This window comes from Phascolarctos cinereus, unplaced genomic scaffold, assembly GCF_003287225.1.
Source record: "Phascolarctos cinereus isolate Bilbo 61053 unplaced genomic scaffold, phaCin_HiC Scaffold_3;HRSCAF=262, whole genome shotgun sequence".
In the NCBI taxonomy this organism is placed as follows: domain Eukaryota; kingdom Metazoa; phylum Chordata; class Mammalia; order Diprotodontia; family Phascolarctidae; genus Phascolarctos; species Phascolarctos cinereus.
The window spans coordinates 175,101,034-175,115,576 of NW_027555736.1; the positions used below are offsets into that span (position 1 = coordinate 175,101,034).

A 14,543-nucleotide genomic window follows, 5' to 3' on the forward strand; every position below is an offset into this window, starting at 1 on the left:
GCACTCCCTAAGAGCCAATAATTCCAGCCCATAAAAAAAATCAACAGTTTCTTAAATGTCAAATTCAGTGACTTTTTCCTTCCTATTTCTCATCCTCATGACTTCTCTGTGGTATTGGAACTGTCCTCCTTGGTTTCAAGAGAACATACTTTCCTTCTCTTCCTACCTTTCACAATAATAATAATAATAATAATAATAATAATAATAATAATAATAACAGCTATCGTTTGTATAGTGCTGTAAGGTTTGTGAAGGGATTTACACATATTATCTCATTTTATTCTCATAACAACCTTGGATGGTAGGCACTATTAATATAACTATTTTAAATATGAGGATACTGAAACAGTCAGAGGGTAAGTGGCTTGTCCAGGGTCATACAACTAAAAAAGTGTTACGAGGCTAGACTTGAAGTCAGGTTTTTCTGAATCCAAATTATGTTTTGCCCTGTCTCATAAAGGTGGTAAGTGCCGAGACTGGTTTTGAACTCAGCTCATTTTGAATTCCAACACTTTATCTATTGTGCCACCAAAGTGCCTGCAAGCTGTACTTTGTAAACATTTTTCTTCTTTGCCTACTTCATGGCATTTCCTTCTTCTTATTGACCCCCTTAATATGGATGTTCGCTAAGGTGCTGTCCCAGCTTTCTTCTCTTCTCCCCCTTTACATAGTCTTTCTTGAAAACCTGATTGTCTTTCAAGGTTTCAATGATTATATTTATACCAATGACACCTTTCTATATCTCCAACCCTGAACTCTTTTCTGAGAACCAAACCTGAATCATGACATCTTTAGAATATATCTACACCAGGATTCCTACCCCAGATTCAACATGTCTAAAATCTAGTTGCTTGTCTTTGTCTCTAAACATGCTCCTCGGTATAACTTCATTATTTCTGTCAGTGGCACCACCATTCACTCACTCTCTCCCGTTTGAAGGTCCTATCCTTGACTCTTCTCTCTTCCTTTACTTCCCTTCTCCTTTACCAGAACAATGCCAAAATTCACTTATTTAGAAACTCTTTTATAAATACCTTTCATTCTGTGCTACATTTTGATGATCACAGACACAGGAGAGTGACATAAATTTACATGTAAATTTCTAGACTGTAATTATTGACTCTTAGGGAGGCTTCAATTCTACCATGAGTGTATACTTCCAAAATTAATAGAATCATAATTAATAGAATCAGTTATGTTACTTATCTGCTCAAAAATTTTGACCACTCCTTACTGCTTACCAAAAAAAAATAAATACAATTCAAGCTTTTTTTATCCTATTGTTCAAAGCCATTCACAATTTGACATAAACTTCCTCAATTCTATTTACATTTCTGTCTCCCATGAACATAGACCTTTTTCCCTGCCTCCATACATGTGCTTTCATTGTTCTCTATTCCAGGCATGTTCTCCTTTTTTCTCTTCAGCAGTTGAATTTCTAACCATCTTTTATATCTTTTTAAATCCCACCAGCTACATAAAGCCTTCCCTATTTTCCTCACCATAACTTTTACCTTCTTGTACTTGGCATAACACTTAGCTGTATACTGCACTCATGGATTTTTATGTATTATTATGCATCACAGATATCTTTATACATGTCTGGTCCTACAATAAGACTTGAAAACTCCACCAGGGCACAGACTGTGCTGTTCATAATGTTTCTTCATATATTTGTACTCAGCAACTACTTACTAAAAGTTTTGTGAAGTGAATGTCCTAAATCAAAAAAGAAAAACATAGTGGATGAATGCTTTCTGAGAAAATTATCAGCAACAATAATTAGCATTAATAGTCCTATCTCATCTTATAGGGCAGAGTTTTGACCCTAAAAAGTATTATGTTTTGCTATGAATCAAATCTGTCCCCTCCAGTTCACAGATGCCTGATGTTTTTACCATAAAAACTTTAATCCTTTAGTTTTAGACTATGATCTCTGTTAAAATGCAATTCTTCCCAAAAATATTTATTTTACACATTAGTAAAATATGTTTCAGATACTTTTTTGAAAATAGGCATAAATAGTGAAAACACCGTACTCCCAAGTAGGGAGGGGGGTCCCTGAAATGATCAAATGAGATCATATATGAAAAGCATCTCTAACATCTCTCATATCTATTCCTTTCATTCCACTTACATGGCTACTGTCCTAGTTTAAGCCCTCATCATCTCTCACCTGGACTATTGCAATAACCTTCCAATTGGCTTCTCTTTTTCTAACCTTGCTCCTCTCTGATCCGTCATGTATTCAGCTGCCAAAAGACATGTTTGTAGTATGAATTGGCCCATGTCACTCCTTTGCTCAAGAAGCTCCACTGAGTCTCTGTTGTCTCATGAATTGAAAGCATATCCTTCTATTTCATATTGCATAGCATTTGACCATCTGGCTCCAGTTACAGTTTCTAGGGTTATTTACTGCATTTGACCTTCTTTCATGGCCTCTACATTCCATCCAAACTTGCTGTTCTCTGTACTTGGCATTCCATTTCCAGTCTTTGTAACTTTAAACTTTATGGTCATCCTTTATGGCAGGAAAACACTCCATCTTAACCTCTATTTCTTAGCTTTCTTCTATGTTAAATTCAAGTGCTACCTACTATAGAAGATCTATTCTGATCCCTCCAATAGATAGTATTTTCTGAAGCCCTTCAGACATCATTTTTCATTTGTATATAGCCAAAATAACATAGCAGATAGAGTCAATCTCAGAGCCAGGAAGACCTAGTTCAAGTTCCATCTTTGGCACATTCTGGCCTCTCATCCCAGCAAATCACTTAACCATTTATTGCTCTAGGTACCTCTCTAAAACTGTGGGTTGCAGAGGTACCACCCTGCATTTGCAAAGAGATTTTCTTCATCTTTGTGTTCCTCATATCCAATGAAAATACACATCTAGTCCATCTCCCTATATTCCATATTTACATGAGTTTTCCCCAGAATAAAATGTAAATTACATGACAGAAGTTATGTTTTTGTGTGTTTGAATCACTAGAATAGTGCCTGATAGATATCTAATAAATGAATGCTTGTAATGAAAACTTAAAGTGCTCTATAAATGTCAACTGGTAGCATATATATTGTTATACTTATTGTAATGTACTATTATATAATATCCAAATGGACTATATTTATAATATAATATGGACTATATTCAATATATCCCTGTAAAAACATACTATATACTAACATGCTATGCTTATTATAATATCACATCATATTAATATGCTATATACTAACAGACTATATTTATTATAATACACTATATGCTATACATATTACAATATACTATTATTATATTATTGTCAAGAAAAGTACACAGATCAGAAGGCTGGGAACCCAAATATAAACTTCACCTATCTCACTGTTTTATTTGGGGAAAACATACTGAAGGAGGAAAAATATGGTAGGCCCCATAAAGAAATGAGGTCATTTATGGTACAGCAGATTCTAGACTTGACGTTCCCTATTCCCTCTCATTACGTGTTTCTGATTCCTATTCTTTAATATTTTTGTATAGGTGGAGCCAACTGTAATGGGGCAGGGGAACCAAACAGTGGTACAAGAATTTGTTCTAGCAGGACTGTCGCAGACACCTATAGGACAAGCAGGGCTCTTTGTGTTGTTCTTCTTCTTCTATGTTTTGACTTGGGTGGGCAATTTACTCATCATGGTCACAGTGGCCTCTGAAGCCCATCTGCATTCAACCCCAATGTATTTCCTCCTTGGCAACCTCTCCTTCTTGGACCTGTGCTATTCATCAGTGACTACTCCCAAACTTCTATTCGACTTCCTGGTGGAAGAGAAGCTCATCTCCTATGGACAATGCATGATACAGCTTTTTTTCTTGCATGTCATTGGTGCAGCTGAGATGTTCTTGCTCACAGTTATGGCATATGATCGCTATGTTGCTATCTGTCGATCTCTTCACTATACCACCACCATGAACCGAGAAATATGTTGTGTGTTAGTGATTGCCTCCTGGATGGGTGGTTTTGTTCACTCTACAGTCCAAACAATCCTGACTGTCCACCTGCCTTTTTGTGGACCAAACCGGGATGACAACTTCTTCTGTGATGTCCCTCCAGTCATTAAACTTGCCTGCACAGACACCTTTGTCATTGAATTGTTGATGGTGTCCAACAGTAGCTTAATCTCCACCAGTTGCTTTGTAGTCTTAATTTCTTCTTACACTGCCATTTTGGTGAAGATACGTTCCAAGGAGGGGCGAAGCAAGGCACTTTCCACCTGTGGCTCCCACCTCATGGTAGTCACACTCTTTTTTGGGCCATGTATCTTCATTTATGCTCGACCTTTCTCTACCTTCTCTGTAGACAAGTTAGTTTCTGTGTCCTACAATGTCATTACCCCCATGTTGAACCCACTTATCTATACCCTAAGGAACAAAGAAGTCAAATCAGCAATGAGGAAAGTCTGGGTCAAATGGTGAGTTACCTGGTGAAAGCCAGTCATGAAAAGGTGGGGGTTACATAAACAGGTTACATGCTAACCCCGATGTTGGGAGTACTAATTTTGAGTCTCCTAGGAGTGAACATTAAGACAGTAATTTAATCTTTTGATTTCCCTGCACCGTTGTTCTCCACCCTGTTGCTGTTAGAATTAAATGGAATTTAGTCCCAACTGCTGTCTTTTATAAATTGTCATTCTGTCACCTATTGTGTCTTTTTAATGCAAAGATCTAATCATTATGTCACTCAAAAAAAAAAACCACAACACTCTAGGGTTCCCCATTGCCTACCAAAGTCCAAACCTAGCTTGAAGTTAAAAGACAAAACTGTCATCAGTGTTTTATTCCCTCTACATCCCCTCAGGCACTCTATCCTCCAGCCAAATTTAATCAATCTTCCCCAAAAGCATCATTCCTTTCCTTCATTTTGCTTTTGCTCTACACCATTTCCTAAATCAGTAATGCTCTCCTACCACAGCTATACCTGTTGATATCCTTCATGTCATTGAAGGCCCAGCTCTAATGCTATATTTTCCAGTGAAATGTCTACAATTCCCTAATCCAAAAGTAATATACCATCACTCTTTTGGACTCTCAAAGCATTTTGTGACTATATGTCATCAATTTGCTATGTAATAATAATATTTGTATAAAGCCAGTCTCTGTGCCAAGTGCTTTACAAATCTTTATCTTTTTTTTTTTATCCTCACAACAACCCTGTGAGGTAAGTGCTATTATTATCCACATTTTATAGTTGAGTAAACTGGGGCAAATAGAGGTTAAGTGACTTGTTCAAGATCACACAGATAGTATTTGAGGTCAGATCTGAACTCAAGTCTTCTTGACTCTAGACCTTATGCACTGACACCAGCTGCTTGTTTTATAGTTGTGTGTGCACATCTCACTGTTCTTCACAGCACAGATCATATCATTCTCTCACCACTATAACCTAGATTCTTAGATCTCATTTTGTCTTGTAGATAAAGAGTTACTTGGGCTCAGAAAAGTCCATGTTCAAACTTTCCCTCTGTCAAGGCTGTACATTTCTGGGAAAAATCATTTAACCTCTACTTTTAATAACCTTTAATGACTGTTGTTCTTACTGTTCCTGATATCTTCCATTTCCTCCTTCCCTCTTCCCACCCTCCCAAAAAAAAATCCTGCTTAGTATATAACACATATGAATGTATTAGCTGAGTCTTCTCCTTTCTTTTTTTTTTTTAATTTCCAATCTTATTCTCCCAATACGACTGGTAACTGTAATGTCACATCTTACCTCCACTATACAAGTGACAAAAATACCAGTTAAATTAAAATAATGTTTCTTTGGTTAAAAAAAGGAAACTTGATATATGTTTGTGTTTTCATCTTAGCATATAAGTTTTTAGAGATCACTGACAATAAACTTTTCATGATCTACGACACATTATGGTTACCTATAATAAATCTGGAATAGTTGATGATGGTGTTGGTGAATGGCAATACTAGTGATGGTTGTGATTATACAAATTAATTTCAAAGTGTAATGCAGAACATTATTTTACCATTTTAGGTAGTAGGGCCCTTTAAGCCACAGAAAGCAGAAATTACTGCTTAATCTTGACCCAGACCTCTTTCCTCCTAAATCTAAACAATAGTGATATGTACTCTTGCATAGCTCAGCACAGCCCATACCTCCAACGCAAATGGATAAGAAAGCCTGCAATACAATTGCTTTAGATAATTGTGCTTATACCAGAGACCAGGACACCAGGTCTGGTTTGTGTGCTCTCTAACCTGTAATGATGGGGTGCTTGGGTGCTTGTACTTGTGCCCCAATTTCTCCCTAGTCTCAGAAACACTGTCTCTGACAACTACCCCCCAGCCCAAGGACACTGTGCCTAGCAGTTATTCATGCATGGGCCTCAGCATGACCCATATCTGTCTCCCTGGTACAGCTACACAGAGCTGGGCTGCTCAGGCCCCAGCCCTCAGATCATGTCTCTGGAAGCCTCCCAATTCCTTAGTAAGTTCCTGTGTTGTGAGAAAGCTTTCCCTTGTTGCAGAGCATTCTCTTATCAAGACAGAGGGAGAGGGGTGTCCTTGGCCAGCCCAAGGACTCTTCCTCCTGCCACGCTCCAAAGACCCATCCCCCTGCCTGTCTGGTATACTCCTTGCACTTTCCCATCCATAGCCCCCAAAGACACCTGCACCTTTCAATTACCTCATCAGTGTTCCTTGCATTTTCTTCCCATGCTCTTTTCCATATAAACCCTAGCTCGACCCCTGATTGGAGTTGCTTGATTTGGGTGTGCATACCCCTTGCAGCCATGCTAATAAATCCACATTTTAAATTATGTCTGGGTCTCACTTGCTGATTTCTCGGTACAACAGGTAGATATTACCTATACTGAGGAGACTGCTGTCTAAGCTCCTACTTACACTTGTGAATCCAGCCCAAAGAACATGGGTACCATATTGCTTTAGGGCTCTTGGGGTAGCACTGAGGGGTTAGAAGTATGTCTTTTTGGGACAGCTAGGTGGTGCTGTGGATAGAGTGCCAGCCCTGAAGTCAGGAGGACCTGAGTTCAAATCTGACCTCAGACCAAACACTTGACATTTATAAGCTGTGTGACCCTGGGCAAGTCACTTAACCCTAATTGCCTAAAAAAAAAGAAGTGTGTCTGGTATTCTTGCTACCATGATTATGGGTTCATTGTAAGCCAGACTATATTAGCTCTTAGAAAGAGATGTCAATTTACTATTAGAACTCTAAAGTGACATAGTAAGAATAATTCATGCAAAACATCCACCCAGAAAAGTATGAAATATACCCTTCCTCGACCATATACAGAGTCCAAGGAAAAATGGGCCCAAGCTTAGAGATCACATATGGCAAAGGAGTAAGTTTCTGGAAATCTTTCTGTTTGGTCTGGGAAGAAGATTCAAGTTGCTCAGGTTCTTTAAAAGTCTTTAAGTTAAGTTGTTTAATGTCGCCCGCAACCAGATTGTACACCGAACGGAGAGGCGTGAAATAACTTATGACATGGGCCAGGCGGAGTAGAATTACTGACTCAGTTTATTCATCTGAGGGCACAGAATATATAGGGAAGATCTAGCCAACTTCAAAGAGTCCTCCCCGTGAGATACTCCCCAGAACATCTGCTGAGGATGTAACAATCATAAATTTCCTCCTTATCAGGGTTCCTAGATTGGGCTGTAGATTCCAAGGTTTTCCCAGGCGCCTAGGCGCCACCTGCATAGAGGAGTAAATATGTAAACCTAAGGTTCAAACAGAGAGAAGGGATGTCTCAGAGACCTCTTTATCAGGAAGGAATTTGGGGAGCCATACCACTTAATCCCCGAGCCCTTTGGGGTGAAAGCCTGAGCAGAGGTCAAACTCTGCCTTGGATCTTAAACCCTTATCAGACTCTTAAGATCGGCCCTCAACAGTTTAAGTCTACCCATTTTCTCACCCCTCGTATCTAATCAATTGTGGATTCTACCTTCACATCACTTCCCTGATCCCCTTCTCTCCACTTATATGGCCTCTACCTTTCTTTAGGTTTTTGCCACATCTCTACCTGACAATAAATGTCTTTATTTGGAATCTAAAGCCTTTAGACTCTTTCCTACATTTGCAGGTAGATTAGAAAGTATGAACATTATTCTCCTTTATGCACTCTGTGTTTCAGCCAAACTGGTTCCATAATGACATGGGTTAATATTTTGTTTACTTAACTGTACTTCTTGGTCATAAGAAATGATTATATTGGGTGGGGGTGGTATTGGGAAATGATAGTGATCTTTTTCTAAGAGTCAATAAATCATTTTTAAGGGAAAAAAGGAGAAATGTTTACAGGCAGAGCTGCTTAATCTGGGAAAGGTAGTTCTAAACAATGCAACTTTCATTGCAGGAAAATCATGCACATCTGAAGACTAGAAAAGTATTGCCTCCATTTACTACATTGCCTAAGAAGGGTTGGAATAATGAATTTAAACTTAATAATCAAGATTGTAAGCCAAGTTTCTAAAGCTATTTGAAATGCTGGCTTGGAATATCGAAGGAGGATCTCCTTCCCTAGAGGACCTTGACAGTAAGTTAGCTATGAAGGGAGATGAGGAATATGAGGATGACATTGATTCAGATTCAAGGATGCTTGAAATTAGAGGGAAGAATGAAAATAAATGTTCAGATATTCTGTCGGGAGGTAACTATAGTCTCACAGTTAAGTGCTACCGAGCACATTATTTCCTAGGAAAATTTAGTGATGGCACAACAAAGCTATTTCTAGGAGCAAGACATGATAGTCTCTCATGAAATCATGAAGGGGAGTGGAAGAGACAGTTGGGAAAGGGAATATTTGCCTGGAAAGAACAGGAGGTGAGTGGAATGGGCTTTTCTCAGTATCAGCTGAGATCAGACAAAAATAATGAAAACAATTGCGGCAGATAAAAGAGATGAGGGAGCTTAGAAGCTGAAATTGAGATCCTCTACAAATGGAAGAAGGCAAAGTCATCATATTTGGAAACTGTGTCAAAAGAAGAACAAAGGGGAAAAAAAGTAACAGAAATCATTTAGATGACCATTAGAGGAATCAATTTGTTATTATATATTTTAGGATTGGATGACAAGAAATATTTATGTTGCTATGGTGTTTTTAAAATCCTGTCTAGAGTTCCTTATTTCATTTATTCCTGCCTTGCTCCTAGACCCACAAATGCAGGAGGCACTATGGTGACACAGAAAGAATTCCAAGCATTCAGTCAGAGAGCCTGGACTCATATTTCTTATCTGCCCCTCACTACCTGTGTGATCTTGAGAAATCTCTTAACCATTTTTCTTTCAATTTCTCATCTGCAAAATGACAGGATTGTAATGAACATGACATCTGAGGTCCCATTCAAATCTTAATCTGTGATCCTTAATTTGTTTCTCTCTCCTCAATATTGTTTGTATACATCTCCTTACCTCCACTCCCACAATTGCCACCCTGGTGCAGACCCTCTTCATTTCATGCCTGGACTATAATATTACCCTTTTATTAGTCTCCCTCTAGTCTCCTGCCACTCTGATACTCTAATGCCTCGTCCATCATGCTGTCAAAGTGATTTTCCTAAAGCTCAAATCTGATCAGGTCACTCCTCTATCTTATAAACTCTGTTGTTTCCTATTTCCTCCAGGATCAAATATAAAATCTGTTTGGCCTTGAAAGCCCATCATAACTAGACCCCTTTCTATCATCCTAACCTTCTTATATTTTACTCCTCTTCCTGTAATCTAACCTCCAGAAACAATGGTCTTCTTTCTGTTCCTCACATATAGCCTTCCATCTCTCCAGTCCAATAAATATTTATTAAGCACCTACTATGTGCCAAGCACTGTGCTAATCACTAGGGATACAATTAATTAAAAGAAAGACAGTTCCTGCCTTCAAGGAGCTCACAATCTAATGGAGGCAGACAACATTTTGAAAAAGACAGGAAGGGGCCCCCAAGGGGTACCTGGCAGGACTTTCTTGTTTTGTGGAATAAAAAAAAAAATAAGCAGGTCAGCAGATGCAGAATGGAGTGAACCCAAAATCCAGTTTCTGCCCTCTACGAAGGAAGCTTTGGGAGGAATTTGGTATTCCACCCTCCAGCCTTCCTATCAGAGGGGACAGGAGGTTGAAGAAGGTGGTGTCAGTCAAGGCTTTGGTGAGCAGAACAGTGATGACATTGAGGGTGATGCGTTATCTTTTCACCAGCTGACTCCTATCCCCAGAACGTTCTACCTCCTTATCTCCACCTCCTGCTTTCCTGGCTTCTTTCAAGGTTCAGGGTTTTGTTGATTGTCTAAACTTAAGAATGTGCTGAAAAAATGTTACTAACACAAATTAAGCTAAGAAATTGAGAGCCAGTTGTTAAATATTTGCCAGCACACCCTTGCCTCATCCGCACATCATTAGTTTTCTGATGACTGAGTTCTTCATACTACAAAACAATTTGAATGATTGCCAAGTATTCTGTGAATTTGTTATAAAGTCAGCCAAATGGTGCCTTTCCCTCAGCCAATCAGAGACTAGGATATCGTGGGAAAAATCTAGAACATGGAGCTACAAGATCTGGATTCAAATCCATTTTCTGATTCTTACCTGCTATGTGACCATGGGCAAATCATTTTCCTTCTTTGGACCTCAGCTTCTTCAAATAAATAAACATATGAAATGCACCATATACCAAGGTACTAGGATAGGTGCTGGATTACAAAGACAAAAATTAAGCAGCTCTTGTGCTCAAGGAAATTCCGTTTTCTTAAGGACATGCAATGGAAGGAATAGGCAGAGAAGTATAATGCAATTTGAGTAAGGAAAGATCATTCTTAGAAAAGGTCTGTCTTAGGCAGTGTTACCTGAACTAAGTCTCGAAGGAAGCTAAGGATTCTCAGAGTCAGAGGTAAGACAAGGCCATCTTATGCCTAGAGTATAACCTCTATAAAAGTACATCGATGGGAAATGGAATGCTAAATTAAGACAACACTTAGTAGGCCAGTTTGGTCAGAATGTCAAGTTTGTGGGGGTGTGTGTGTGTGTGTGTGTGTGTGTGTGTGTGTGTTTATATGTGTGTGTGTGTGTGTGTTATGTGAGGTGAGGAGTATATATAAATAAGCCTGAAGCAGTAACTCCAAGCCAATTTATCTGGGACATTAGAAGTGAGACAGGGGAGTCAGCATTTAATACTCATGACAAAAGGAAGGCACTTAAACATTGTTGAGCATTAAAATGGTCAGACCTTTGGCTTAAGATTATTTTGGTAGTTATGTGCCATGGTCAAAGAATTTGTCAGTTGGTCACCCTACTGGTGTGAGCCTTTCCAAGTTTATTTAGGCTAGAATAAGTGATAGTGAAGCCATTGTATTTGGATTTTAACATAATAGTCCCTGATGTGCTATTTTAGGAAGTGGGAATAGTACTTCCCATCATTTAATATGTGTTATCTCCTTCTATTAAAATGTGAACTCCTTGAAAGCAAGAACTGTCTCTTTTGCATTTGTATCCCTTAATACTTTCCATAAACTCTTGAACACAGTAAATATTTAATTCCTTTTCATTGATTCATACATGTGTGTGCTTATATATCTATATCTATCTATCTATAGATAGATAGATATAGATACACACACACACACACGCACACACACACACACACACACACTATATACATATATATATATATATATATATATATATATATATATGTATATATATATATTCATGTACACTACATACCTAAGACATTGCCTTAGGCTGAATAGATTATGGAATATTAATAACATAGAATGTGATGGTTGCATTAAAATCATGAATATGAACTATGCAAAACATACCAATATGAAATAGTACAGAGTGAAATCAGCATAACTAGAACTACGTATAATAGGAAGGAAAGGGGAGAGGAGGAAGTAAGGAAAAAAGGAAGAAAAAAAGGAAGGAAGGAAGAAAAAAGGAAGCAAGGAAGAAAAAAAGGAAGGAAGGAAAGAAGGAAGGAAGGAAGGAAGGAAGGAAGGAAGGAAGGAAGGAAGGAAGGAAGGAAGGAAGGAAGATAAATTCTAGAAGTCCTGGAAGGGGGTGTAGGGCAAAAACATTGTCTTCCCTTGCTTGTTGTTTAGTAATTCATTGATTTCTGCCCTAGGTTTCAAGTTAGATTTGTTTATATGTTTGTTGTTTTTGTTAACTGTAAAGTTCATAATTTTAAAAAAGTAAAGTCAATCTGGTAAAAAGATACTGTGTTTAGTAAAAATCCACATGGAGAGCAATTTATGAGTATAAAAATCAAATGCAAAATACCTTTCTTTTTTAGTTTTCAGCATTCACTTTTATAAGATTTTGAGTTTCAAATATTTTGTTCTTTCCACCTCCCTCCCATAAGACAGCAAGCAATCTGATACAGGTTATACATGTATAATCATATTAAACATTTCTACATTAGTCATGTTCTGAAAGAAGAATAAGAACAAAAGGGGGAAACCACAAGAAAGAAAAAGCAAACAAAAAAAGAGAAAATAGTATGCTTCAATCTGTACTCAGACTTCATAGTTCTTTCTTTGGATGTGGATGGCATTTCCACTGTGAGTCTTTTGGAATCATCTTAGATCATTGTATTGCTGAGAAGAGCTAAGTCTATCAAAGCTGGTCATTGCACAATGTTGCTATTAATGTGTACAATGTTCTCCTGGTTCTGGTCACTTCACTCAGCATCAGTTCATGTAAATCTTTCCAGGTTTTCCTGAAATCTGCCTGCTCAACATTTCTTATAACACAATAGTATTCCATTACATTCATATACCACAATTTGTTCAGCCGTTCCCCAAATGATGGGCATCCTCTCAATTTCCAATTCTTTGCCACCACAAAAGGAGCTGCTGTAAGTATTTTTGTATATGTGGATCCTTTCCCCCTTTTTATGATCTCTTTGTGATACAGAACTAGTAGTAGAATCACTGGATCAAAGGGTATGTATGGTTTTATAGCCCTTTCGGCTTAGGTCCAATATGCTCTCCAGAATGGTTGATCAGTTCACAACTCCACCAACAATGCATTCATTAGTGCTCCAATTTTCCCACATCTTCTCCAACATTTATAATTTTCCTTTTTTGTCATATTAGCCAATTTGATAGGTAGGAGGTGACACCTCAGAATTGTTTTAATTCATTACAATTTTTAACACTGAAGCTTGTGATTGTTTAATTGCACCCGCTTACTCTCAGTTCTAATATCATAGACACGCGAAGTTCAGTTATTTATATACACAAATCAATAACTGGAGGGGGGAGCAATACAGGTTCTATCCATGTAAATACAGGAGAGTTCTAATTATTCTATAGAAAATCAATCACAATCTTGGATTTTAGAGCACTATATCTAGAGTCAGGCAAGGGCAAAAATTGAAAGTCAGTTTTTGACATTTTGTTATCTCCTTTTCCTCTTACCTAGTCTCCCCATCCTTGTCAAATGCCTTTATTCAGACAATGATTCTGCATCCTAGTCTTAGAGTTGACAAAAGTCTGTGATGTAATCCTATTTTTGAAGAAGGATTAGATTCTTAAAGATAGTATAGCTTTCCATTTCCAAAGGAATATGTTCCAAAGTAGTATGAGAAACTGTGAGATAGACTTCTTAGATGGAGTGTAATATCTGGAGATCCCTGAAATCATGCATACCACTTACTCATAAGACTAGATGGTTCACATCCCAGAGATGTTAAGTAGTATGCAAGATGCTTAAGAAAACTTCTTGTGTCTTTTTTCCCCCTTCTGTATTCCAGCACTATTAACCCAAGGTTTTACACAGAGTATGTACTTTATAAATTTTTGTTGAACATTCAACTAGTGATTATAGAGAACTTATGATGCAATCTCAGCCTTCAATGAGCTTATAGACCATTAAGAGAGAACATTGATTTATTGAGCAATAGCTACTCGAATCAATTCATCTTAGCAAGTGATATTCACAGTGAAGCTCTGAATAGGTAAATCCCATATTTCAAAGCCATGATTTTGAATACAAGCCTACTTACATATTCTGGAAGCTGAATATATTATTTGTGTAGATGGTTTTGTGTGCTAACTCATTGGATCCCAGTTTCATATTCATTAAAACTCTAGCTAAGAGTTTAATCATCATGTAGTCCTGGTAACTATATAGAAAAAAACCCACAAAAACCAAAATACAATTTCATATTTTTTCCCCTTCAATATCAGTTAGCTCTCACTGGGAGCTGGAGCTACAAAGAGTGGATGACATAAGATAAAAACCTCTCATCATCATTATGACTAATCCATCCTATACATGGCTAAGGTGCATCCTGTACTAGTGATAGCTATGGGCAAAACACATGTAATGTCTGGAGATCTGGACTTGGTGTCAGGCTAAAGCTGGGTTTGAATCCCATCTCAGACATTTCCTAGTTGTGTGACCTTGCAATACACATATCCTCATTGAGCCTCATATTCCCTATATGAAAAATGAAAGAGTTGAACTTGATATCTTAGGATCATAGATTTAGAGCTCAGAAGGATCCATGTTCTTAAGATCATGATAATATGATATGCTATGATAGC

At 37.8% G+C, this 14,543-nt stretch overlaps 1 protein-coding gene across 1 annotated transcript; it reads left to right on the forward strand.

Annotated features, from left to right (window-relative positions):
* The first annotated feature begins 3,532 nt into the window (after positions 1–3,532).
* Positions 3,533–4,447, forward strand: LOC110216717 (olfactory receptor 4Q2-like). Its single transcript, XM_020998674.1, has one exon. It carries the CDS (start codon positions 3,533–3,535, stop codon positions 4,445–4,447), a length of 915 nt encoding a protein of 304 aa, XP_020854333.1.
* Positions 4,448–14,543: the final 10,096 nt, after the last annotated feature.

Bases quoted from the DNA above. Each gene is read 5' to 3' on its own strand.
- LOC110216717 (XM_020998674.1), top strand. From the start codon at position 3,533: ATGGGGCAGGGGAACCAAACAGTGGTACAAGAATTTGTTCTAGCAGGA.